The sequence below is a fragment of the Panthera onca genome, chromosome B3 (assembly GCF_046562875.1).
Source record: "Panthera onca isolate mPanOnc1 chromosome B3, mPanOnc1 haplotype 2, whole genome shotgun sequence".
Taxonomy (NCBI): domain Eukaryota; kingdom Metazoa; phylum Chordata; class Mammalia; order Carnivora; family Felidae; genus Panthera; species Panthera onca.
In genome coordinates this window covers 133,036,700-133,060,825 of record NC_138344.1, presented here as the reverse complement: position 1 = coordinate 133,060,825, position 24,126 = coordinate 133,036,700, and the positions used below count along the sequence as shown (strand labels likewise).

The window sequence follows — 24,126 nt, the reverse complement described above, 5'->3', positions numbered from 1 at the left end:
AATCCAGCATCCTCTTGGCTCGGCGCTGCTCTCTCAGTGTTGGCTCCTTTCTGCAAGTAGGTTTTCCCTTTCACGGGCTGGAGATGGCCTCCAGCACATTTATGCTGCCCAGCTCAGGTCCAGAGGGGAAGATGGAAAACTCAAAGCCCGCATCTAATCACATGCCCCTGGCTCGTCCTCCAACCTGTCCCTGTGGACAGACAGGCCTCTCCCGGGCACTGGGGGTGGGATGAGTCCTCCACAGGCCACATGCCTGAGACTCGAGGAGGGTGGCTACCTGTGGGCACTCAGGGCACTGTTCCCAGGGGAGGGCAGCCAGCATGACCCACACAGTCATCCTGCCAGCAGTGGGGAACTCTGCAGCAAGGGACCCGCCAGGACAGCGTCCCCAGGGCCAGCACGACACATTGGGAGGGGAGACCCGTGTTCACGGGAGTGGATCCAGCATTTAGGCAGTGGCACAACCAATGGCCTCCACAAAATAGAAAGTTAGCTCAGTCCCCACTCACCCACACCAACGCCACGCAATACGGGGGATGCCTCGTTCGGGGTCCTCACTTCTCAGGCCCTGCAGAGAGAGGGGGGATGGGACAGGGTGCTGGAAGGACGGCTGAGCCCCGGAGGGAGCAGTAGTTCCCCACCTTCCCTCAGACACCGGGGACCAGTGTGCGCCATCTGCCCCCCTCCCCCACCCTCCCATCTTCTCTCCCTTTTAATCCAGCAAAGAGCTTTTACCTCTTTTTCATCAGTGGAGACTGAGGATTTAGATCTTTTGCATTTCAAATGTTTATTCCTGTTTTAATTTAAACCCTAAAACTAATTCTGGGAACGCCGCGGCCCCCAGAGATCCTGAATCCTTTTCTGGTCCTCATCCCCTGTCTCATCAGACTAATGTGGATTTGTATGGGAGCGTGTGTTTTTGAAAGGGGACACACACACACACACACACACACACACACACAAACCAACAAGAGGGTTTTTGAGATATTAAACTGGTTTTTTTTAGTCTTTTAAATTTTGGATGGTTTCCATGGTAACTGGTAAGTTTGCTTCTTTGTTCTCTCCAATTTTCTAGAGAAGCCGAGGCAGCTCTCGGTAGCTTCTCAAGTAGATTTGGATCAAAGTCCCAGAGTCCAGGTGTGGGAGGGGGACAGCTGTAGCCTCAGTGCTAAGGAGCTGCCCCCTGGGGTTCTGTCACTAATTAGTGGGAAAGCTGGACCCAGAACTAATACTCATGCTGACCCCACCCCCTCTCACATCTCCCTAAGGCTCAGGTCTATTCCCTCAAGGTCCAAGAAGTTCACAGGCATGCTAGAGGCCCAGGTCGATTCCCTGTGGGCTGACTGGGAGTGGGGGTGGAGAAGAAGGCTTGCCTGGGCCTCCCTAGCTCCCTACCTTTGGGGACCCGCCCCGCCCCCCGCCACTCTCACAGGCTGCCTGGGCTTGGGGAGTGCTATCTTGGCTTCTTCCTGCTGGGAACCAGGACAGTCCCCTTCACTGTGTGGTTCAGTGGCTCTCCAGCCTCAGTCCCCCAGGGCCCCCAGTTGAGCCTGGGCGATAGCTGTGCTCAGAATTCTGCTCAGTGGAGACTATTCTGGGGGGTGAGCCTCCTTCTTGCTTGCCATTTCCCAGCCTGAGTCCCCAGAGTCTCCATTACTGTCATTTCTGTTTTTCCCTCATCTTCTAGACTGGTGCTTGTCGACTGTTGGTCCTGACACGCAGGGTTGTGAACCCAGCCAGGGTGCCCGCAGGACACAGGGCCTCCTCACACAGGGAGATTGGGACTGTTTGCAGGTGTGGACAGGGTTAAGGAAGCCAGTGTGGGATGTTGAAGCTCCCCAGGGCTAAGCACCTGCCCCCAGCAGCACCTCCCCAGCACCAGCCCCTAAGCCTGCCAGGACAGGGGGACAAGGTGCGGGGGCTATAGAGAGGCCTGTTCCACAGAGCTGTGTCCCTCTGCCAGGCGTCTCAGCCCCTGGGACACAGTCCCTGCTGACTCACGACCCAGCAGGGACCCACGCCCCTCCGCCCTTCAGTCTCCATGGTGCCGGCCTCTGGCTACACCCAACCAGAAGCCCTTCGTGCAGTGGAGACAGATCACCCTCTTCCGGGGCACCAAGCCTGGGAAGAGCTGAGCAGAGAGGGGTCCTGGGGTAAATGGGGAACAGCCAGCACCACAGGCTCTCTGGCTCCCCACTGCAAACCCCTCAGGGTGCATCCAGAGCTTTCTGTGCGTGCATGAACCTCTTCCCCATCTGTCAGAATCTGGATGCCCCCGAGGGGTCCTCGAGGCCTTGCTGCATCCGTGGCCACCACCCAGCTCATCTAGAGCGAGCCTTGCCTGTGCCTCACGCAGAGAGGGTGCCCGGCCGGGAAGGTTGAGTTCCAACCCAGCTAAGGCCACACACACACCCCACGAAGGAGTTCCTTACAGGGAGGGAATGTTTGTCATCTGGCCGGTCCCAGAACACATTCACTTCTGGAAACAGGAGAGCGAGCCACAGGATGGGGAAGTCCTGAAGGGAGCTGGTCCAAGGCAGGCCTTCAGGATGGTCATGGGGCAGAACTCAAGGAGAGAGCAGACCAGTCAAGCCATCTCTCCCGAAGGGGCACTGGACAGGAGGTAACAAGTGCTCCCAGGCAGGGAATCACCATCTGTCTCTTGCTGGGGTAGAAAGTGGTATTTGGGTCATCAGAAGGCCTGGGTTCTGCCCTGGTCTCACCACCCTCTCCATGTGTGACTTTGGTTGGTTCTCCTCCAACATTTGGGACCTAATTCTTCACCTGGTAAGTGAAGAGCCTGAACAAGTTATCCTAGAGTTATCCCAGCTCCAAAAGGTAGGAAAACCAGACTCAGCCCATCCCGCAGGCCTCTTTCCAAGGAGGACTCTGGAGAAACCCTGTGCGGGGTGGGTTTTTCTCCCTGCGAACGTGTTTGGCAGAGGGAAGAGCAGGGTGGAACCGCGGCCACTTGCCATGACACCCAGGCCAGGAAGCCTGAAAGCCCGCCCAGAGCAGGTGAGAGTTCAGGATGTGAGTGGGTTTTTCCCTGAAGCTTCTCGGGCCAGAGCCGAGGGAAATATTAGCAAGCTGGCAGCGTGCCGCCTGGGTCAGCCCAGCTCTGGCCTCACTCGAGGAAAACTAACTGCAGGAGGTCAGGAAGTCTGGTTTTGGGCAGGGTGCATGCATGGGTGTGAAGATGCGTGTCCTTGTCTGTGTCTGCGGACGTGCTGGTGTTCATAGGTGTGCGACCTTGAGGTTCACCTGCCACATACATCGTGGCCTTAACAGTCTTAAAATATTTTAAAACATCCTTACCTGCTGGTAAAAAAAAAAATCACTGCCCCAAACACCCAAGTACCTTCTTGTTATCTCAGATCCTCTCTGGACCCCTGACCCAGATGAGTCTCCAGTTGAAGGGTTAACTCCCAACCCTGCTCCAGCGAAGGAAAGAGAGTGTTCTAGTTGGTGGAGGGAAAGAGGGCTCTAACTATTCATTATCTTGCTGGTTGCCCTGCATGTGTATGCATGGCTGTATGAAGGTTTGTATCTGCAAGCTGGGCAGGTGTGTTGGTTTCACAGAGAGCCTGTGCCTCACCTTTCCGCAGGAGTGTGATATAAGGTGTCCCTTCTCACTATTTGAGACAGGAATCTGAAGTTTGGGGCAAGAGAACCAAGTTCCCAGCCCAGCTTGACTCAAATTGTGGTCTAACTATACAGTGGAGTATTACTCAGCCATAAAAAAGGAACAAAGCACTGAAACCTGTGACAGTGTAGATGAAACTTCAAAGCAAATGCTAAGTGAAAGAAGCCAGACGCAATAGGCCACATACTGTGTGATTCTATCTATATGAAATATCCTGAATCAATAAATTAGAACAGATTAGTGGTGGTCATGGGCTGGAGGAAGGGGGAATGGGAAGTGACTGCTTAATGGAGACAGGGTTTTGTCGACTCTTATAGAGGATGGTTAGGGAAGGATTCTTGAAGAGGAAACATCAAAGCTGAGACCCACAGGCTGAGAAGGAGCCAGTCATCCTATAGTGAAGGGACAAGCATTGTGGCCAGAGGTCAACTGAGGTTACTCAGTGGTTTTCAGCTGGCCAGTCGCCCTGTCTAGGGGGTCCAAGATGGCCTTACACGTTGGCCACCTTGGTAGGGACAGCAGAAGGAAGGCTTGGCCCAACATCTACATGTGGCCTCTCCAGCATGAGGGTCTCAGGGCCTTCCGAATGTTCCAAGGACAGAATTGGAAAAATTCAGTTTTCTTAAGGCATGGACCCAGACATGAGCACATCCTTTCTACTGTGTGCCATTGGTCAAAATAGTCACAGTGCCCACTTAGATTCCAGGGGATGAGATAAAGACCTCATTGCTCAGAGGGAAGAATGGCACAATTTGACAGATATTCGCTACAGGTAGATATATTTTTAACTACCGATTAGAGTTCTTGAATGGTTATAGTTTGCTTTAAGTTTTCTACTTCTTCTTAAGTCAGTTCTCTTCTCTAAGGAATTGTTTCTTTTACCTAAGTTTTCGTATTTACTGGCATCAAAGTTTCATAATATGCTTTTTTTTTAAAAATCTCTGCTTTATTTGTGGTTATGTCTCCATTTTTGTTTCTAACATTTTTTTCATAAGCACTGCCTGACATTTCTAGCATTTTTTTTTACTTGAAATGCCAGGAATTAGCTTCTATTGTAAAGCTATACTAGGGGCAGCTGGGTGGCTCAGTCAGTTAAGCAGCTGACTTTGGCTCAGGTCATGATCTCACGGTTCATGGGTTCGAGCCCCACATCGGGCTCTGTGCTGACAGCTTGGAGCCTGGAGCCTGCTTCAGATTCTGTGTCTCCCTCTCCCTCTGCCCCTCCCCTTCTGGTGCTCTGTCTCTCTCTGTCTCTCAAAAATAAATAAACATGTTAAAAAAAATTTAACCTATAATAATTACACAATATATTAATGGTGAAGTAAGAGGGGGGGAAATCAAATCAATGAAACAGAAGACAAAACATCATCTGCAATATAAGCAACTTCCAGGATGACATTGTCTTTCTGTAATGTTCTCTCCACGTTTTTAACTTAAAAAAAATTGTGGTAAAATATGCATAACATAAATTTACCATTTTAGCCATCTTTAAGTGTACAGTTAAGTGACATTAAGTACGTTCACATTGCTGTGCAGCCACCACCACCATCGGTCTCCAAAGAACTTAAAAACAATTTTTTTTAAGTGTATTTATTTATTTTGAGAGAGAGAGCGTGAGGGAGGGGCATAAAGAGAGAGAGAGAGATGAAGAAGCCCAAGTAGGCTCCTATTGTCAGAGCAGAGCCTGATGTGGGGCTCGAACTTACGAACTCAAGTAAGATCATGACCTGACTTGAAATGTCAGATGCTTAACCGATGGAGCCACCCAGGCGCCCCCAAAGAACTTTTTTATCTTGCAAACCTGGAACTTGACCCATTTAGCAAAGGATTCCCCCTTCTCCCCTCTCTGGCAACCACCTAGAAATTCTACCTTCTGTCTCTGTGAATTTGATTACTCTAGGGACCTCATGTACGTGGATTCATGTCCTTTCTTGAGTGGCTTCTTTCACTTAGCACAATGCCTTCAAGGTTAATTTATGTGTTAGCACGTGTCAGCACTTCCTCCCTTTTTAAGACTGAATAATATTCCACTGTCTGTCTACACCACATTTTGCTCATCCATCCAGCCACTGACGGACACTTGGGTTGCTTCTACCTTTCAGCTATTGTCAATAATGCTGCTGTGGGCATGAGTTTACAAATGTCTATTTCAGTCTCTGCTTTCAATTCTCTTGATTATATACCCAGAAGTGGGATTGCTAGATCAGAGGGTAATTATATTTTTAGTTTTTTACAAACTGCCATACTCTTCCTAATAATCTTTTCAAAGAGCCATCTTTGTATGTCTTCGTTGATCTTCTTTTCGCTACCGCCGCTCTGTGTTTTGTTTTGTATTTTGTACCTGTGGTTATCTTTGATACTTCCCTTCTGTTCTCTTGGGCTTATTCTATTCTTTTTCTAACTTAAGCTGCGTATTTACCTTATTTATTTTTGGCTTTTCTTCTTTTCTATTATAATTATTTTAATGCTATACATTTCTAAGCTGTATCCTACAGCTTTGAAATGCAGAATTTTGTTTTCATTCAGTCCTAAATATTTTCTAGATTTTCATTATTTCTTTTTGGACCCATGTGTTATTAGAAATGGACTTTAATTTTCAAAACAAATGCGTATTTTTAAAGTTGTATTTTTTTAAGTTATTTTTCATCCATTGCATTGTTGTAACATAGTCAATATGAAAGATTTTTTTTTAGATGTCCATTGAGGCAGTGCCTGGGTGGCTCAGTTGGTTAAGCATCCGACTTCAGCTCAGGTCATGATCTCGCAGTCCCTGAGTTCGAGCCCTACATCAGGCTCTCTGCTGTCAGTGCAGAGCCTGCTTTGGATCCTATCTCCCCCTCTCTCTGCTCCACCCTCACTTGTGCTTTCTCTCAAAAACAAATAAGCATTGGGGCATCTGGGTGGCTCAGTCGGTGGAGCATCCGACTTCGGCTCAGGTCATTATCTCACGGTCTGTGAGTTCGAGCCCCGTGTCGGGCTCTGTGCTGACAGCTCAGAGCCTGGAGCCTGCTTCAGATTCTGTGTCTCTCTCTGCCCCTCCCCCACTCGTGCTCTGTCTCTCTCTCTCTGTCAAAACTAAATAAACATTTAAAAATTAAAAAAAAACAAAAAAAGGGGCGCCTGGGTGGCTCCGTCGGTTAAGTGTCCGACTTCGGCTCAGGTCACGATCTCGCGGTCCGTGAGTTTGAGCCCGGCGTCGGGCTCTGTGCTGACTGCTCAGAGCCTGGAGCCTGTTTCAGATTCTGTGTCTCCCTCTCTCTCTGACACTCCCCCGTTCATGCTCTGTCTCTCTCTGTCTCAAAAATTAATAAACGTTAAAAAAAAATTAAAAAAACAAAAACAAAAACAAAAAAACAAAGAAAAAAAATAAATAAGCGTTAAAAAAAGTGTTTGTTGAAATTTACTTTATGACCTAATATATAGTCAATCTTAATTCTCTATTTAATATCTTCCTTATTAATTTTATTGTTGACATTAATAGTTATTTATATATTTGTATTTATAAGTATACATTATAATAATATAATAGTTTATTAATTTATAACTATTATTAAGACCTAATTAGTATTTGCAATCTGAAATCTCTAATTGCTGGATAAAATGTTCTACATATATGCAAGATCAAACTTGTGAATTGTGTAATTCAAATGTGCTATTGTCTGCCTGGTTTCTTCATTACTGGGAGAAGAATGCTAAAATCTCTATGATGATGGATTTGTTATTCCTGTCGTTGTTGATTTTTGTTTTATACATTGTTATGCTATGTCTGCATCAGTTCTTATGTATTCAAGTTGGTATATGTTATTCATCAGCATGCTGCTTGGTAGTTGTAGTTACTGTTTCTTTGAAAAGCCTGCAAAAGCTCCTCAAAAGGTAGAGACTGAGTCTTCCCATATTTAGAAGCCCTCTGATTCAGAGCTCTAAACGTTGTAGGCATCAAACCTGAGAACAAATAATTAGAATACAACCCTCTTACTCATTCCCTTAATCAGCTGGCTCTCCCAGCAAGCAAAAAAAAAAAAAAAGTATATACATATATATGTGTGTGTGTGTGTGTGTGTGTGTGTGTGTGTGTGTGTATATATATATATATATATATATATATATATATGTATATATACTCCTTGCTGATTACAGGTGGCAGCCTGAATGGAAAGACTAAGCAGTTATGGGCAAGGCTGAGTTAAAGGATTTGCCCCGTTTAAACAGCTGTGTCCAGACTCTGAATTTCCTTCCAGAACCCTTCAAAAAAAGATGTGCTCACATAAGATTTAGCTGACCATTGGGTCATTGCCCACTTCTGGGGTTTGGGGAGGTGTCTCTGACACTGAGTTGGAATCAGGTCTTGGGAGCCAAGGCATGTCATATGACATGTTCCAGGTGAAGATCAAGTTTGGCAGAGAAGAGAAGAGGCAGGATTCGACCAGGTGGCTTTACTTTCCATGGTGTTAGACAAGTTTGGGCCAGGTCCAGCCATCCTAGAGAGTAGGGCTCCCAGCTGGGGGCAGTGAGCATTTCTCAAGGACCAGTCAGAATTCTGATAGAACCACAGGGTCCCAGAAGAGAAGGAGCAAGAAGAGGTAGTCCTCTGCCAGGGACAGAAGGTAATGAGATGTTCCCTGAGAAGGAAGAGAGGACTTAACCACTGCCCTCTCCCGCATGGGGTCAATTGCTTCCATTAAGATGGACCTTTAACAAGAATGGGACCTTGATCATTCTCCAGAGAAGGCCCAGCCTGCAAGTGCCCAAAGATGCTACAGCTCTTCCCATGCAGGCACACCTAGGGAGAACACTGATAGAGGCCTTTAGGTCTGGCCCCGCTGAGGGTCCAGAAGGCCTGCCCGTGAGCTCTGGGGAGCCGATACCAGAAGAATAGACACTGGCATCTGTCATCAGGTTCCCAAAGGGATGAGAAGCTAACTAACCAGAAGGTTTGTGTGCTTTGAACAAAGAGAGGAAGTGGCAACTCCCAAGAGCCAACAGGAGCTGGATCAAACAAAGGAAACTGGAAACGTGGCCTCGTTTTCTTCTGCGGTAACAGAATTCATACCTCGTGGAAGAAGAAAGCGTTTAAGCACCTTCAACGTGCTTGCCGCCGTGCCAGAGTTTTTCCGTAATCTCTCTCTTGCAACCGCCTTGAGGCTACTAAGGCACCAAGCTGTCACCTGCCAAATTGTATGGCTTGGGAAGGCAAGATTTGAATGCAGAAGTCTGTCTGAATACAGAATCCGAGTGAATTTCACTGTATTTTGTTGATTACTCTCAGAGCAGTCTTTTTTTTTTAATTTTTTTTTTGTTTTTATTTATTTTTGAGACAGATAGAGACAGAGCATGAGCAGGGGAGGGGCAGAGAGAGAGGGAGACACAGAATCCGAAGCAGGCTCCAGGCTCTGAGCTGTCAGCAGGGAGCCCGATACGGGGCTCGAACTCACAGACCGTGAGACCACGACCTGAGCTGAAGTTGGATGTTTAACCAACTGAGCCACCCAGGTGCCCCAGCTCAGAGCAGTCTTAAAAAGAACAACAACAGGGGCGCCTGGGTGGCTCAGTCGGTTAAGCGTCCGACTTCGGCTCAGGTCACAATCTCGCGGTCCGTGAGTTCGAGCCCCGCGTCAGGCTCTGGGCTGACAGCTCAGAGCCTGGAGCCTGCTTCAGATTCTGTGTCTCCCTCTCGTTCTGACCCTCCCCCATTCATGCTCTGTCTCTCTCTGTCTCAAAAATAAATAAAACATTAAAAAAAAAAAAAATTTAAAAAAAAAAAAAAAGAACAACAACAAAAAGTAAATACTAGGACTGAAGAGTGTTTTGTAATATTTTTTTTTGAGAGAGAAGAGAGGAAGAGAGGAGGCGGAGGGGCAGAGAGCGAGAAAGAGAGAATCCTAAGCAGGCTCCACGCTGTGAGCACGGAGCCCAACACAGGGCTTGAACTCATGAACCATGAGATCGTGACCTGAGCCGAAATCAAGAGTCATACCGACAGAGCCACCCAGGCGCCCCAAGCCTGAAGATTTGAGGAGGGCTGTGTGGAAGTGGAAAAGACCAAAGGTCTACAGCGTAGAAACAGGATTAGATGTCCAGTGGTTGCTCCACCAGGCTGACATGGAATCAACGAGGAGAAGCTGAAAGGAAGAGGTCAACCTATTAAGAATGTTCTCACACTTAGAGCTGCTCAAAATGGAATGTGCCCAATGGCCTTTACTAGGGGATCGTTAACGAAAGTAGGCCATACTCATGTAGTCAGCTCCTAAAAATTGTATCTAAGAATTGAAGTATATGGAGGAATGTTCAGCATAAAAAGTAAAAAAGAGAGGAGAAAAAATTATGAATACATGATTCCATTTACATGAAATGTCCAGAATATGTAAATCTGTAGACACACAAAGTAGGTTCATGGTTGCCAGGGGTAGGGATAAGAGAGAATAGGGAGTGACTGCTAAGGGCTACTTTTCGGGTTAATGAAAATGCTCTAAAATTAGATAATATTGATGGCTGCACAATTTGTGAATATATTAAAAACCACTATGAAAAGGGTGAATTTTATGGCACATGAATTATAGATCAAGAAAAAGCATAATAAAAAGATTATATATGTATATAATATACACAATATGTAACTGTATATAATAAAGAATATTATGCTTAATTCAAAAAAAAAAACAAAACCGTACCTACAGATCCAATTTTGTCCATTGTCTCTCTGCATCCATATGGTGAGAAAAAATTCTGGAAGGTAATACTAAGCATTAAGTATATTTTACATAGCAGTGGGGTCATTTGAGATCACAGATTTTCTACAATAAACATTTCTTTTAGAATCACAGACATACTTTTGTAAAAATGGGACTGGCTGCCTGTTGAGGTAACAAGCTTCTTGTCATGGTCAAGTATTCCCAAAAGTTTGAGAATCACCAGATATTGATATTTGCACTGAGAGTTTGACCTACAATGTATGATCTAGTCCTTTTTTTATTTTTATTTTTTTACATTTATTCATTTTTGAGAGAGAGAGACAGAGTGTGAATGGGGGAGGGGCAGATAGAGAGGGAGACACAGAATCCGAAGCAGGCTCCAGGCTCCGAGCTGTCAGCACAGAGCCTGACGTGGGGCTTGAATCAACGAACCATGAGATCATGTCCTGAGCCGAAATCACATGCTCAACTGACTGAGCCACCCAGGTGCCCCTGATCTAGAGTCCTTTTAACTAAAGTATTAGTTTATAATTACTTCTTCATTTATTTCCCATTTTCTTTTTATAATCCATTATCTCAAATCTTGCCTCTGGTACCAATCTCTGTGGGGGAAAAAAAATCTTTTACTCTAAAACACGGTAATTAAAAAAGAAAGTCACAGCCTGAGGGTATATAGTAAGACCCAACAAGGGGAAGTAAATTAGTTTAAAAGCAAACCGTAGGGGTGTCTGGGTGGCTGTCGGTTAAGCGGCTGACTTGGACTCAGGTCATACTCTTGTGGTTTGTGGGTTCGAGCCCCGCGTTGGGCTCTGTGCTGACAGCTCAGAGCCTGGAGCCTGCTTCAGATTCTGTCTCCCTCTCTCTGCCCCTCCCCTGCTCGCGTTCTCTCTCTCAAAAAATGAAATAAAACATTAAAAAAAATTATTAGCAAACTGCACATGTTTACATACCACGAGGATAGAAAGATGATAACACAAAATTTAAGAAATTATCTTCTTAGTGGAAGTACCTCCAGATTTTTCCCCTTCATCTCTGTAAGTGAAAATAAAACTTTCAAATGAGACATTTCTAATAATATCTGTGTAAATACATACATACTCACTCCAAAGGTTGCTGACACAGAGGCAGAACATAATTCTTCTGAAGAAAACTGCCACCTTTTTTTTTTTTTTTTTTTTTAACTCAAGTTCAGGGATTGTCAATGGGAGAGGCGGGAAAGCCGGCCGGCTCCTCTGGCCTCATCTGCTCTCCCGTGGGGTTCTGGAGTCAGCTAACGCCTCCTGCTCCCTGGCAGAGGGTGGAGGGCAGTGAGAGAGAAACTCCAAGCTATAAAAAAACTTTCAAGTTTTATTTCCTTCTAAGGCATCTTGAGTCACTGGGTGCTCCAGCCCCCAGTGCCCGGGGAAGTTCAGCTCAAATCGGAAATGTGCGTGTGTGCGTGTGTGTGTGTGTGTGTGTGTGTGTGTGTGTTTCCTGAACCAAAGCTGCTGAAAATCCAGATGACGTTGCCACTTGGACTGAATCTCTTGCAGGCAGACAGCTTCCTATTTCCATCCCGGGAGGAGGATGGAAGTCACTTAATGATCAGTTTCTCTGACCCACGTTCCAATATTACATCACAGTCTTCATATGTATGTTTATTTTGAGACAGAGTGAGATAGCGTGAGTGGGGGAGAGGGGCAGAGAGAGAATCCCAAGCAGTCTCCATGCTGTCAGCGCAGAACCCGACATGGCTCCATCTCATGAACCAGGAGATCATGACCTGAGCCAAAATCAAGAGTCGAATTCTCACCTGAGCCACCCAGGTGCCCCACCTGACATCAGTCTGAACAGCAAGCTTACCCCTCACTCCACTGCCAATATGGAGCTGCTGACACTTTAAAAATCCCAATTGTCACCTCAAAGCGTATAGCACGCCCACACCATTCTGCCTCCCACCCCTTAGGCTGCTATTTCAATTTAAACACCAAGTGATGCCAAGCTGGGTTGGCCAGAATCCTAGAAAGCCACCTAGTCTAAAAATCTTCTTTTACCAAGGAGGAAACTGGGGCCCAGAGAAGGGAAGCACCTGTCCACAGCTCCAGAGGGAAAGAACCAAAAACAAAGAGCCAGGCCTAAAGTGTCAGGCAGAGGGGCTCTGTCTCCACAGTGGTGTCCACATCCTTTAGTTCAGCTCCTGTATACAGAAGGGGCCAAATGCTCCCTGGAAGCGGGTCTCAAGCCTTCTGACCAAAGCAGGGGCTTCCCCTGTGACCTTTCCCCTTCTTTTTGGCTCTCTCACCGATTCTGTGCAGAAGGAAACGGGCAAAGCAACCTGGAAAAGATCTTTCAGGAAAACAGGTGGACTTTCCTGCTAGAGAACTTTGCCTAGCACCAGGGTCTGAACAGGATCGGAACAGGGGAAGGTTTCAACTCCAAGGCTGTAAAGTTGCATCCCACCCCGTTTCCTTGGCCGCCCTGCTCTTGACGCGGGCAGAAGTAATATGGGCTTAGGTATAAAATTCCCGTCCCATTTGTAAAGTGTATTTCTTCACACAGTTCCTCAAGAAACTTGGAATTAACGCTGAGGTTAAAGGGAAATGAACCTTTTCGTGGTGTGAACTTTCTGCATAAAGCAAGCACGGATACAGTGATAGGCCACAAGATTGAGTTCAAATGTCAGCTATTATCACTTGAACTTAAAACTAGAGTAAGGCTATAGTGGGATGTGTCTGTGGTGTTTCTGGCCCCTCATGCTCACCCACTGTCCTAGAGCCTGGGTGGAATAACATCTGAGGGCAGGTGTACCTCGCCCGTTAAGCAGAAGGGATCGGAGGCTATACAAGCTAAAAACCTACACAGTTCGCAGTTAGAGATGAAAGGCTGCAGAAATGTTTATTGAATACAGTGCCAGGTTTATAAATAAAACTTATTTACAATTTCCATAGAGTTGGTCCCCCATCAGAGAGGTGGTTAAATCTCCAAACAGTTTATCTCAAGATTTACAGAAACATTCAAGTACATCTCCTTTTCAAATCGCCATGGTGAAGGGTTAACTCCAGTAACACAACTACGGCCATCTTTTGCTACAGACGTGTGTAACGAACAATAGAAGGGCTGGAGAAAGAACACACACCCCACCCACGCCACTACCTTCTTACTCGAGGGATACAGACCGCAAAGGATTTCTGTCTCCTAGAAGACAACTTCAGGGGATTTAAGAAAAAAAAGGAAATCGTAAACTGCCGGCTGAAGGGACAGGTTAAGACACATTCGTGGAATCCTAGTCACTGCCAAAAGGATAATGTATTTAGGATATACAGTATTAGTTCAAAGGTTTAAAATAATTGAATGAAACAAGAGCAGACCCTTGACCAAATTTACATTCTTGGTTTAGGAGGAAGTTCCCAGTATGCTGAGGGGCCAATAATATGCTGCTACTCTGATGTGCCACGGTGGCACTTAGGGAGGCCTACTGGACGGCCGCTCGTTACGATACAGGTTAGAAGTACAGTCAGACATGCATTTATAAAGAGAATATAAAAATATGTACAGTAGCTAATTTTCAATGTGTTGCCGAAAGACACCAATTAAAGTGTGCAAAAATTCATTTGTCTAAAAATCAGAAAAAAAGCCTTTCTTGGCAACAGTGCATCAAAAGCCCATCTGAAACATCGAGATGCATTTGCCTTGCTTAACACCTACCCCAAACAGATGGAGAACAAAACTATGAAAGTGTTTGCCAAGTACTCAGCAGTTTTTTTATGGCAAGTCTCAGGCTCAAGCGGGATGCCAGTTAAACTAGTCACTTTATATATATAAATATATGTATATATTTATAGAGCAGTTAGAAGTAGGGGCAAGAGTTTACAGGAAGGTGCTAACCAACGTTAGGGGGACGGACCCCCACATCCAGCTATTTCCTCTCACAAACTCGTGCAGCCTGCAAACGCCCAATCTGGGCTGGTCATCCCCTCAAAAGCCAGAGGGGAAAAAAAAAGGCTACAGCGGACTGGGCTGCCCCTCGACGCCAAGCTGAACTCAGCACTCCCTGGGGGCAAGGCTTCACTTCCCATCCAGGATGCTGGCCATGTAAGACTCTGACTTCACGAACGGTCTTTCACGAAGGACTGTGGGACCGCTTAAATGGAGCCCACCCAGCTTCTAGAAAAAGACTTGACGAAAGAGTTAAGACAGAAGGCAAAGTTTTGAAAACAAGTTAAATCACCCCCATCCCTCTTTGACGCTGAGAGGCCACTGAACACAGGCCCGCGATGGGTCAACACTTGGCCTCCCTGCAAGAAACGTCCAGGAGCCCTCGGTCCTCACTGTCTCACCAGAAGAACCTCTAAGGTGTTCTCAGGTGCTCCTTCCAGATTCAGGGAACTCTGAAAGCCATCTCTAGTTCAGTCACCTTCTCTTCTACAACCACCCAGTCTAAGGACCAGCAGCAGATGGGTGGGCTCCTCTCCACGGCTCTGACCTATCCCTCTGGCAGGAAATCTAACAGGCTGCAAAATGCCAGAAAGACAGGGAGTAGGAGAGGGAGAAGCCAAGGGTCTCTGTAAACCAGCCCCGAATGCACCCATTTGGCTGCCAAGAGCTTCTCGCTGCCTCACTGGCAGCCTGCTGCTGTCCCAGGCAAATTAAAACCGCCCACGAACACTCTCGAAACCCCCATCTCCTTACTGGTAAGATACGACCAGTTAACACCCTGAAAGACGCACCTCCAGCCTTCATTGCAGAAAAAGAGTTCTACACTAAATGCATTCTGTCTTTTAAGGGGCTTTTAGAGAACACCAATCCCACCGCAAAGACCAGTGTCAGCATCTCAGTTTTGGTTACAGGTTTATAATTAGACACAAAATCCACTCCATGCTGGAGTTGTTTACTTTCAGGCTGGGGACTACTTGGGAGAAAGAAAGCAAAGTGTCAAGTCCACTGCAGGAAAACAAAACAAAACAAAAAAATAGAAAAGAAAAGGAGGCTAAGGAAAGTAGTATAAATTAAAAATCATCAATCAAAGGTGACCGGTAGTGTCTTTCAGGCACGAAGACTGGCTAAGAAGGGACCTCGTGCTCCTACCACCCAACAAGGATTGAATTACAGACACACAAAACCATGTCTCTTGCACAGATGGTCTCAAGTAGTTACATAAAACAGGTAATCGGCAGCACGACTGAGAACCCCGAAGTACATGCTTGAGAAAAAGTAGGTTTTTTTCCTTCCTTAAGAGCTCCGCTGCCTGAATAATCATGAAGCTCCCGGCCTTCACTCCCCACCTCCCCCCAGTGAAAATACAAGTAGACCTACGTGCCTATGGACAGGACGAAGCAATTGCTATCTGCCCGGCTTTAGGCAAGGTCTCACGCTCAGAGGTCGGAGCTGGGATGTCGGGAGGGCGAGAAGCCCGATTCTGGGCTGTGGGCGTTAAATGGTTAAACCTCTCCTCCAACTGCCTTGTCCCCATTTAGATCTCAGCTTTACAAAGCATTTAACACCACTTTAAGTTAATGGTCTTTTTATTGGAAAAAAAAAAAAAGACTAGCATTTACAACTTGGAATGGACGTTAAATTGTAATTTCTTGAACAGCAATGTTGATGGTTGTGCTGAAGAGTCCACAGCCACAGCCTACCTCTGCTGGCTCCAAGTCAGGTTCAGGAGGTTTTAAAAACAGAGAGTCCAAAGATGCTCCCTTGGTAAAGGTTTCTTTTTAAAAATTTGTGTGAATGGTGACAGCCCGACACCCATCTCGCTCTCTGGTACAACGCGGACAACGCTAAACCAACACGCACAGGATGCCGGCAGGATGGGTCACTGTCACCGCGGGTGGGGGCGCACGAAGTACAGGGGGCCGTCCTGCTCTGTGGGGCTGCGTCTAGACGGTCTATCTATCCTTCACCCATTTTTCTGCACAGCATCCTGAGGTAAACCAATTTTAAAGGTTTGTTTTCAGTAAACCCGCTATGACAATTTATACTAACAAATTGAACTAGAACCCATCTGAAACAGGTTTTTTTAAATTTGTTTTTTCATTTTTCGTTTTTAATACAAAGGCCTGACTGTGCTCAATCGTCAAGCTGCATGCATGAAAAACTGGCCAGCCCAAACAGTGTAGTAATCATTAGCAAATGGAACTGCAAGGAGTCCACTAAGTGCTTCCTTATCGTTAAGGTAGTACAAGTATTTATATCGTAAAACTGATGTGTAGCGCTTCATCTTTAGGGGACAGGACCACCAACCAATACATGCAGATTTTGTGTGTGTGGACAGAAGGTACTTTTGACATTCAGTTTTGCTATATAGAAACAGAATGAGTAAATGAACTTTTTTTTTTTTTTTTTTTTTGCAAGAGGTAAGTAAAAGATTCAATTTGATTCTTCTAGAGGGGGGAAAAAGGAGTTGAAAGTAGGTCTTCACTTTGCAGTCATCATCTGTACGAATTCTGAAAAGACAAATAATCATAGCTTTTGGTTATCTTCAAAAGTAGCTTTCATGAACACGTCAGCTCTCTTCTGCATTAAAAACAAACCAAAAAAACCCCTGTCTAGTGAAGCAGTTAGCTTGTTTACAGACACCAGAGGGAAGTCTATTCAAAACTAAGCTAAGGAAATTGTAGTGTTTTACCTTCATAGTTGACTTGCCCGTCTCCATCGATATCTGCTTCTCTGATCATTTCATCTACTTCTTCATCTGTTAGTTTTTCTCCTAAGTTTGTCATGACGTGACGTAGTTCTGCCGCACTGATGTAACCGTTGCCATCCTGTGAACGTGGAGCCTTGTTACTGACGGCGGCAGCTAAGCGGGTCTGTGACTTCATCATCCCCTCTCCCAGTACTGCCGCTTCTGCATACAGCCTGCACATCTCCGGTCCGGCCCCCTCTCCCCGCTTACCGACTACGTGAGTACACTCAGCGAACCCAGAGAATGCAGGGGCTTTGCAAAAGCTAACCAACTGAAAGTGACAACCAAGAACTTGGCTCAGAACTCGCCACTACTTACTATGCTTACTCTCACCCAATAAGATGGCTGCAGAAGTCAGGATATTTGAAAGTGAGATAACAGGGCCCGGCAATTAGCTTTAAGTGTGCTAACTAGGGAACAGATTGTCAGAGCATTTAGAAACGATCGGGGGGGGGGGGGGGGGGGGGGGAAGCCATATGTAAGTACCGTCTGCAACACAGACGCAGGATTACCTTGTCAAAGACTCGGAATGCCTCGCGAATTTCTTCTTCACTGTCTGTATCTTTCATTTTTCTAGCCATCATAGTCAAAAATTCTGGGAAGTCAATGGTGCCATTACCTTAAATTAAAAAACAAAAGCTCACATAAAAGAAATGCTCCAGTAATGCTACCTGGCAGTGATAATCTCAAAAGCACTTTACGGAATGGTTGAAGCCTCACTGGCACAAACTGGTAAATTATTTTATTAGGTAAAACCATTTATAAGTCTAAACTGTTTAAACACTGCAGGGTAATTTCACATGATTCATGGTAATTCAAACTAGCCATCGGTGCCCAGGATATCATTTAACGATGCAAAGGAAAGTGCACACGTGGCCTCTTGACCACTAATGGGGGGTGTACAGGTCGAGAGAAAGAGCACAGCTCCCTTCCATTCCTGAGAGAGGCTTTGGAGAGCGCTGTCCCCCTGAGTGAGGATGACCACTCCGACCTAACTCTGCCTTGGCCGGTGATGCTGGGAAAGGCCCAGAACTCGCCTGCCAATACAACCAAACGTTCTCACAGAAGAAAAGAATTACGGGAGGGGAAAAACTGACTTTGTTATGCCACAGACCATAAACCGTCACAAAGTCTTCTCCAGAAAGTGCTTCTCAACCACATTATAAGTCTTTGTTTGTTTCCCGTTAAGGGCAAGGCTCGGAAGTGTTTTCATAGCTCAGAACCGTAAACATTTAGGAAACAGTGTCAGAAGAATCTGTTCTACAGCCAGTATTCCCAACAACTTCCCCTCTAAAACGAAGAGTTACATGAACCACCTCCAGAGACAAGCCACCAGATTAACAGGGTAACTTGCATTAAATGGAAACAAAACTAGAGGAAAAAAGCCTTAGGTTTAGGTTAAGTACTCATTTTCACAAGCAAGTACCTTTAAATCAAAATAGTAATTCAAAGACCCCTTTAAGTCATTTTGGCCTCCAAGATTTTAAAGCATCAATGACATTCACGCAAGACAAAAATTATTTGAAGTGCCACCTCCTAGCCATGCAGAGAAGACGTCCTCAGGCATTACACTTATTCATCGCAAAGTGTTAGATTCTGTAGCCCCAGACAACTTCTCTCTCCTTGTTCCATACAATCTAAGGGCCCAAGACACTTTGCCAGTTGCGAGTCCCTAAGCAGTTTCCCAGGCTTCACATGAAACGGGAGGCAGCCACTCCATGTTCCCAGATGGCCTTAGCAATCAAACGCAAGAGAATTATGAGCTATCTCCTTTCCAAAACAACACTAATATGAAAACTCTTTCTGAAGTAGCCCAAATGGGCTGAAACCACTTGTTAAAGAGCTCGCCCCAAACCCCTGCTTCTAAATGTGATCAGACAAGTTTAACTCTACTTTATCACCTTAGGATACCACATTTGTTTAAATGGCTACTACACCAAGCCAATCATCTAGAAAAGAGTCTAGATCCAAACTGTTTATTCTTGGCTCATCTTTTGAAAAATTACCCATGTTCTACAATGTTATACAGTACATGTATATATGGTTTCCACAAACACATGGTTTCTTTTTTTTTTTTCAAGAGGGGAATGCTCAGAAATTGTTTACTGATGGAAGTGAGCAAGATAAGGTCTACTCTCCACTCTTCTAGAGTCCAGAGAAATGGATGACCAATTGGTGACCAACTGTTACAGGGGTTACTGCTTGTTCCTTCTTGCTCTGCACCTTATTTATCTTCTTCTTCTAGTAGATTCTATAAATCTACTCCGTACAGTCACCAAGCACCCCATCTCTCCAAGCTTCACGTGATCTTCAAAATTCTCTGGCACAAACACATCCACAGCTCACGCCTGTACTCAATTCTAAGAGTGCTCTTTACCCACCTTCACTTCCCACTCCTCGAGAGACAGACAGTAAGCTCTTTTAAAAGGTCTATAGCTATTTTTTTTTTTTTTTTTTTTTTTTTTTTTTACTTCCCCCACAGGACTCAGTGCAGACTCATGGGCCAGTTGATAAAAGATTGAGCTGTAGGTCACGGCAAGTAGAAAAGAACAAATCAGCGATCTGATCCAGGAAATGTTCTAGACAGTGAGCACAGCCAAACGCAGGCCCATAATCTTCTATTTTCCTTGTCAACGGCTGTAAGGCAACCACTGCGGTGCATGTGCTTTGCTCTGGGGACCTGAAAGACAATCTTGTGACATGTCTGAACTTGCATTACACAACGCTGGCACTCATTCATAGGTCTAAGCCCTCACCGTCAGCATCCACCTCGTTGATCATATCCTGCAATTCGGCTTCTGTTGGGTTCTGACCCAGTGACCTCATGACGGTTCCAAGTTCCTTTGTTGTGATGGTACCATCGCCATCTTTGTCAAATAGGGAGAAAGCTTCCTTGAACTCTGAAAACAAAAGCGTACCCTTTAGAATGAACGTCTTTATCCAACCCAGGCACAGCACACACTTTCCTTGGGCTTGCCAAAGCAAACCGTCCAAGTTTGGGAATTATCAGAAACTGCCTGGTCTTTATCTGCTAAAATAAAGACCACAACAGTCCTATTGGACTGGCCTCCATTCAGCAGTCCATACAGCAAAACCATAGTATTCTCACGTTTTTCAAGAAAACTAAGCTTAAACACACTTAAGTTAGCCCTCAATCCAATCTGACAAGTGAAGATTGGTCAGCAAGTTCCCTTCAGGCCCCTTCCTGTTAAATTTCTACAGCCATAAGAACTCCTGGTTTCATAACAACATGAAGCGGTTCCTAGAAATGTACAGTCCCAGGTAACCAGGCTGTTCTCTCTACATGGCACTTAACATCTCAAAGGCGTATTCCTGGTTTCCTGAACAGAATCATCCTCAAAAAAAGTCCTCCAAGGAACACTAAAAGCTAGAATCTAAACTAACTCCCTTTCCAATAATTATAGTAGTCCTAACACTCATTTTCCCATTTATTTTCAAACAGCAAGCCCAAGCCTTCACGGTGAATTACTAAAAGCCCCGTGGCATAAGAATTCTAAACTCCATTTGCGAGGAGCAGGCTCAGCGCCATCTCATTACGTGCGGAGCCCTGAACACCAGGACGTTCAGTCAAACACTCCAGGGCGGAACAAGTATTCCCACCTCCACTTCCTTCCACGTTGCCTCTGAAACACTGGCAAGGAATTCACTCCTGACCTAAATATCTCTGCATATTGTTTCCATTTAAATCAATTCTTAGAAAACTGCTCAGATTATTGGGGGGGAAGGGTCAGAGAAGCCACCCACACAGTCGTGCCTAGTTCTGGTCTACTGGAACCCCCTGAAGTCAGCAACTTACCAGCAATCTGCTCTTCGGTCAGCTGATCAGCCTAGATAAAGAAAGAAGAGGTTATAACTCAATGCACAAGAGTTGACTGAGGGCAACATAGTTTTCCCAATTATACTTTTAATATTGACCTTTAAAAAAAAAAAAAGACAACCATCCCCAAACGGTAGCACTGCCCTTAAATGAAACCCATTTTAAAAACAAACGGTGACAAAGAAGTGACAACACTGTACTTCAGGTTTTCTTGGCTGGGCCTAAGGCAATGTGCTGAGGTCTCCCTAAGGAAGGGTCAGTTCATAATTTGAAAAATGGCACCTCTAGCGGCAAAAGGCCACACCGCATAGGACGCAGCCACAAGCTCTGAGAAAGAAGAGCGCCACCTACTGCGCCAGGGACACCGCAGTTCCCCCTTCCATCCAAGGATCCCAGTCTGAGGCTGCTGTCACCACAGCCAGGATCGCGTCCAGGGGCAGGCTTTTAGCGCACCTTGCGCATTGCTGCGGGAGCTCCAAAATCTCCGAATAGGCGTTACGTAATGGCATTGGAGTGGATTAAGAGGCTTTTAGATCTATTTTATGAGACACAATGAAGTGGAAAAAAATAAATTTACGGCAATGGGTTACCCCACCTAACTTGATTTCCGTGTAATAAATGCTTTCTGTTTAAATTAGGCAGTTATGTCTTAAAAGCCTACCATTTATTATGGCTGATGCCCTCAAATTATCTTTGACGAAGAAGCCAGGAAAAAAATGGAACCATCCTACAACTGAGCTGTTACAAAACTGCAAACGTTAAGTACACATAAAGTACACAACAATTGTAAGACTACACCTTCTCTTTTCTGGAAAAGAAGTAGCTATTAACTTTGCCAGAGAATATTTACTCTACCAATCTACCAAGAGCTGCTCATAATAAACACACTTTACTTGAGGTGGTAATGGCCATGAAGGTACTTCTCACTTGTATTGTCTGATCTCTGCAACACGGAACCTGTGCCTCCAGCCAGAGGAATTTGAGAATGCAAGGAGAGCTAATATGTATTTTTATTTTAATGAAGGACACCACCTAGTGAAGCCAGTTACAAAGTAAGTTCTAACAGAAAGCTAACCAAGTCATGTTTACTCGAACTCTTAAATGAAAACTTTCCCAATAAGAACGTTCCAATTTATTTATTTGGGGGGGGGAACTTATTTTTTCAAATTAGAATTGGGTCTTCCTTCCTTTCTACCCCAGTCACCGGAAGATGGTTTTCTTTACATCGAAAGAAGGAGACCCGATGATTTATGTAACGTCAGGACATCTGTCTTTGTACAACAGGAAGCGGTGCCACACCTCGCAAGAGAAGCTGTCACCTTATTGGGGGAGCACAGTCCCACCTCACCGCAAAACTCTCTTGGAGAGGTTTCTGAGATCCATCATCAGCCTTACTCCACAAAGAAATACCCGCCCCCAAATCGCTTTGGCCTAGGGGCAGAGGTGCCCTGAACCTCCCCACCCCGCCAAGCCAGAAAACGCTGAGAGTGATGTCAGCCCTGCCCGCCCAAGGGAGGAAGGGGGCTGTAGAAAACACACCCGGCGAGGCGCACAGGCGCATCTGGCAATCTAGAGGCCGCAGAGAAAGCGGAAACGTGGAGGGCATCTCCCTGCGGACTGCAAAGTGGCTAGGGGCCAGGCAGGGGTGCGTGCCCCGCGAGCAGGCGGGGTGCGGAGGAGCGAGGGGGCCCCAGGGCGGAGACACCGCCCCTCCCAGACCAGGGCCACCCCCACTCCCACCCCCGCTACGGGACCGCGCGGCGAGAGGGGGCCAAGCCCGCCCCGCGCCTCCCACCCGCTTCTGCTCCCCCAGGCGGCGAGCCCGCCGCGCCGCCGCCTCCTCCTGAAGCAGAAACTTTGCGTCTCTAATGGAAACCGAGCCGCGCGCCAGCTCCCTCCTCCCCCGCCCCCCCCCGCCCCAATTAGCGCGAGCCGAGCGCCTCCCGCGGGAAGGGACCTCCCGACGTACTGAGGATCACGCACGCCTTCACTACTGCACTGGGTGGGGGGGCTGCAGGGGTGCGAAACAGGGAGACACGAGCCCGGCCACACCGCAGGGCCCCGCCCGGGCGCAGTGCTGCCGGCCCGCCGCTTCCGCCCTCTCCGCCCCCCACCCCTCGCCTTCCTGCCCCCACCCCACCCTTCCCCGGCTCCTTCCTTCCCAGCCCACGCCCGCGCCGCGCCCCCCGGGAGGGAGGAGGGAAAGCGGCTGGGCCAGAACGCGCAGCAGGGTCGCGGGGTGGGGGAGGAGGTAGACGCGGACGGCGCCCCCCACGCCCCGGCCCGAGCAATGTGCGCCACCGGCTAGCGTGGGCCCATTCATTCTCTGCAGCCCTCCCGACCCGCCGCCTCCGTGCCCCGGGCTGAAGGCGGAGGGGAGTGTGGGTATAGAGTGCCCGGCCCCGCCCGGCTCCCCCGCCCCCCCCCCTCCCCGGGCCCCGGCCCAGGCGCAGCGCTGCGGGAAGCCCGGGTGCGGCGCGCTGGATGCAGTGGTGCGGGGCTGGGGAGAGGAGGTGGATGCGGAAGGCCCCGGTGCTGCTGCGGCCAGAGCCCCTGCCCGCGCACAGCCCACAGCCAAGTCCAGCTCCAAGAGGGACCAATATTTAATAAGAAACCCTGGCCGAGGAAAGCGACATGCAAATCCGAAATGCGCCCTTCTTAACCGCAGTTGCTGCGTAACACCCGGAAAAAAGGACCTCCCCTCCACCAAAAGGGGGGGCTGAACTAAAAATTTGGGAAGAAATCATGGGCAGAGAGCTGCTATGCCGCCGTTGACCACTCCCGACCTACCATGGTGCGAGCGAAGGGAGGAAGAGCAGAGGGAGCGAGGGTGGCTGCACCAGCGCAGAGGCTGTGACGGCGGGGGTGCCTCCGCTGCTGCTGCTGCTGCTGCTAAGGCGCGGTGTGCGCTCAGCGCTGTGCCGCTGCCGCCGCCCGACTGCAAGTAACGGCGCCGCGCCCTCGAGGCTCTCAGCACCACTGCCGAAGTGCGAGCCTGCTCCCTGCGCTATATATATGGAGATCCGTATCCCTCCGCCACGACCGCGGTTGCCTCGCGCCGAGCGGCCCTGCGAGAGGCCGGGCCTTGCCCGCTTGGCCCCGCCCCTACCGCGCCCCGCCTCTCGCTGCACCCGCGCGCCGGCAGCGGGCCGAGGCTGGGGCCCGGGACTCGTAGGGTTTGGAGAGAGGCGCGAGGTCGCCGGGCAGGGGCAGAGGCAGGTGAGGGGTGGTATCCAGAGACTGACATCTGGGGACGCTCAAGGGCGGAGTGTTTGCGTAGCCCCGACTT

At 47.4% G+C, this 24,126-nt stretch overlaps 1 protein-coding gene across 1 annotated transcript; it reads right to left on the bottom strand.

Annotated features, from left to right (window-relative positions):
* Positions 1-13,183: 13,183 nt before the first annotated feature.
* CALM1 (calmodulin 1) lies at positions 13,184-23,839 on the bottom strand. The gene is made up of 6 exons (XM_060620533.3): positions 23,628-23,839; positions 20,817-20,847; positions 19,756-19,899; positions 17,512-17,618; positions 16,943-17,078; positions 13,184-16,760 (listed from the first exon to the last, which is right to left on the bottom strand). Exons 1-6 carry the CDS (start codon positions 23,628-23,630, stop codon positions 16,732-16,734), a joined length of 450 nt encoding a protein of 149 aa, XP_060476516.1. The 5' UTR covers positions 23,631-23,839; the 3' UTR covers positions 13,184-16,731.
* Between the last annotated feature and the right edge of the window lie 287 nt (positions 23,840-24,126).

What these genes read in the sequence shown, in the direction of transcription:
- CALM1 (XM_060620533.3), bottom strand. An exon ending in GACCGAAGAGCAGATTGCTG is followed by an intron (nt 19,900 to 20,816) that starts GTAAGTTGCTGA and finishes TTTTGTTTTCAG; the next exon opens with AGTTCAAGGAAGCTTTCTCC. An exon ending in CAACGAGGTGGATGCTGACG is followed by an intron (nt 17,619 to 19,755) that starts GTGAGGGCTTAG and finishes TTTTAATTTAAG; the next exon opens with GTAATGGCACCATTGACTTC.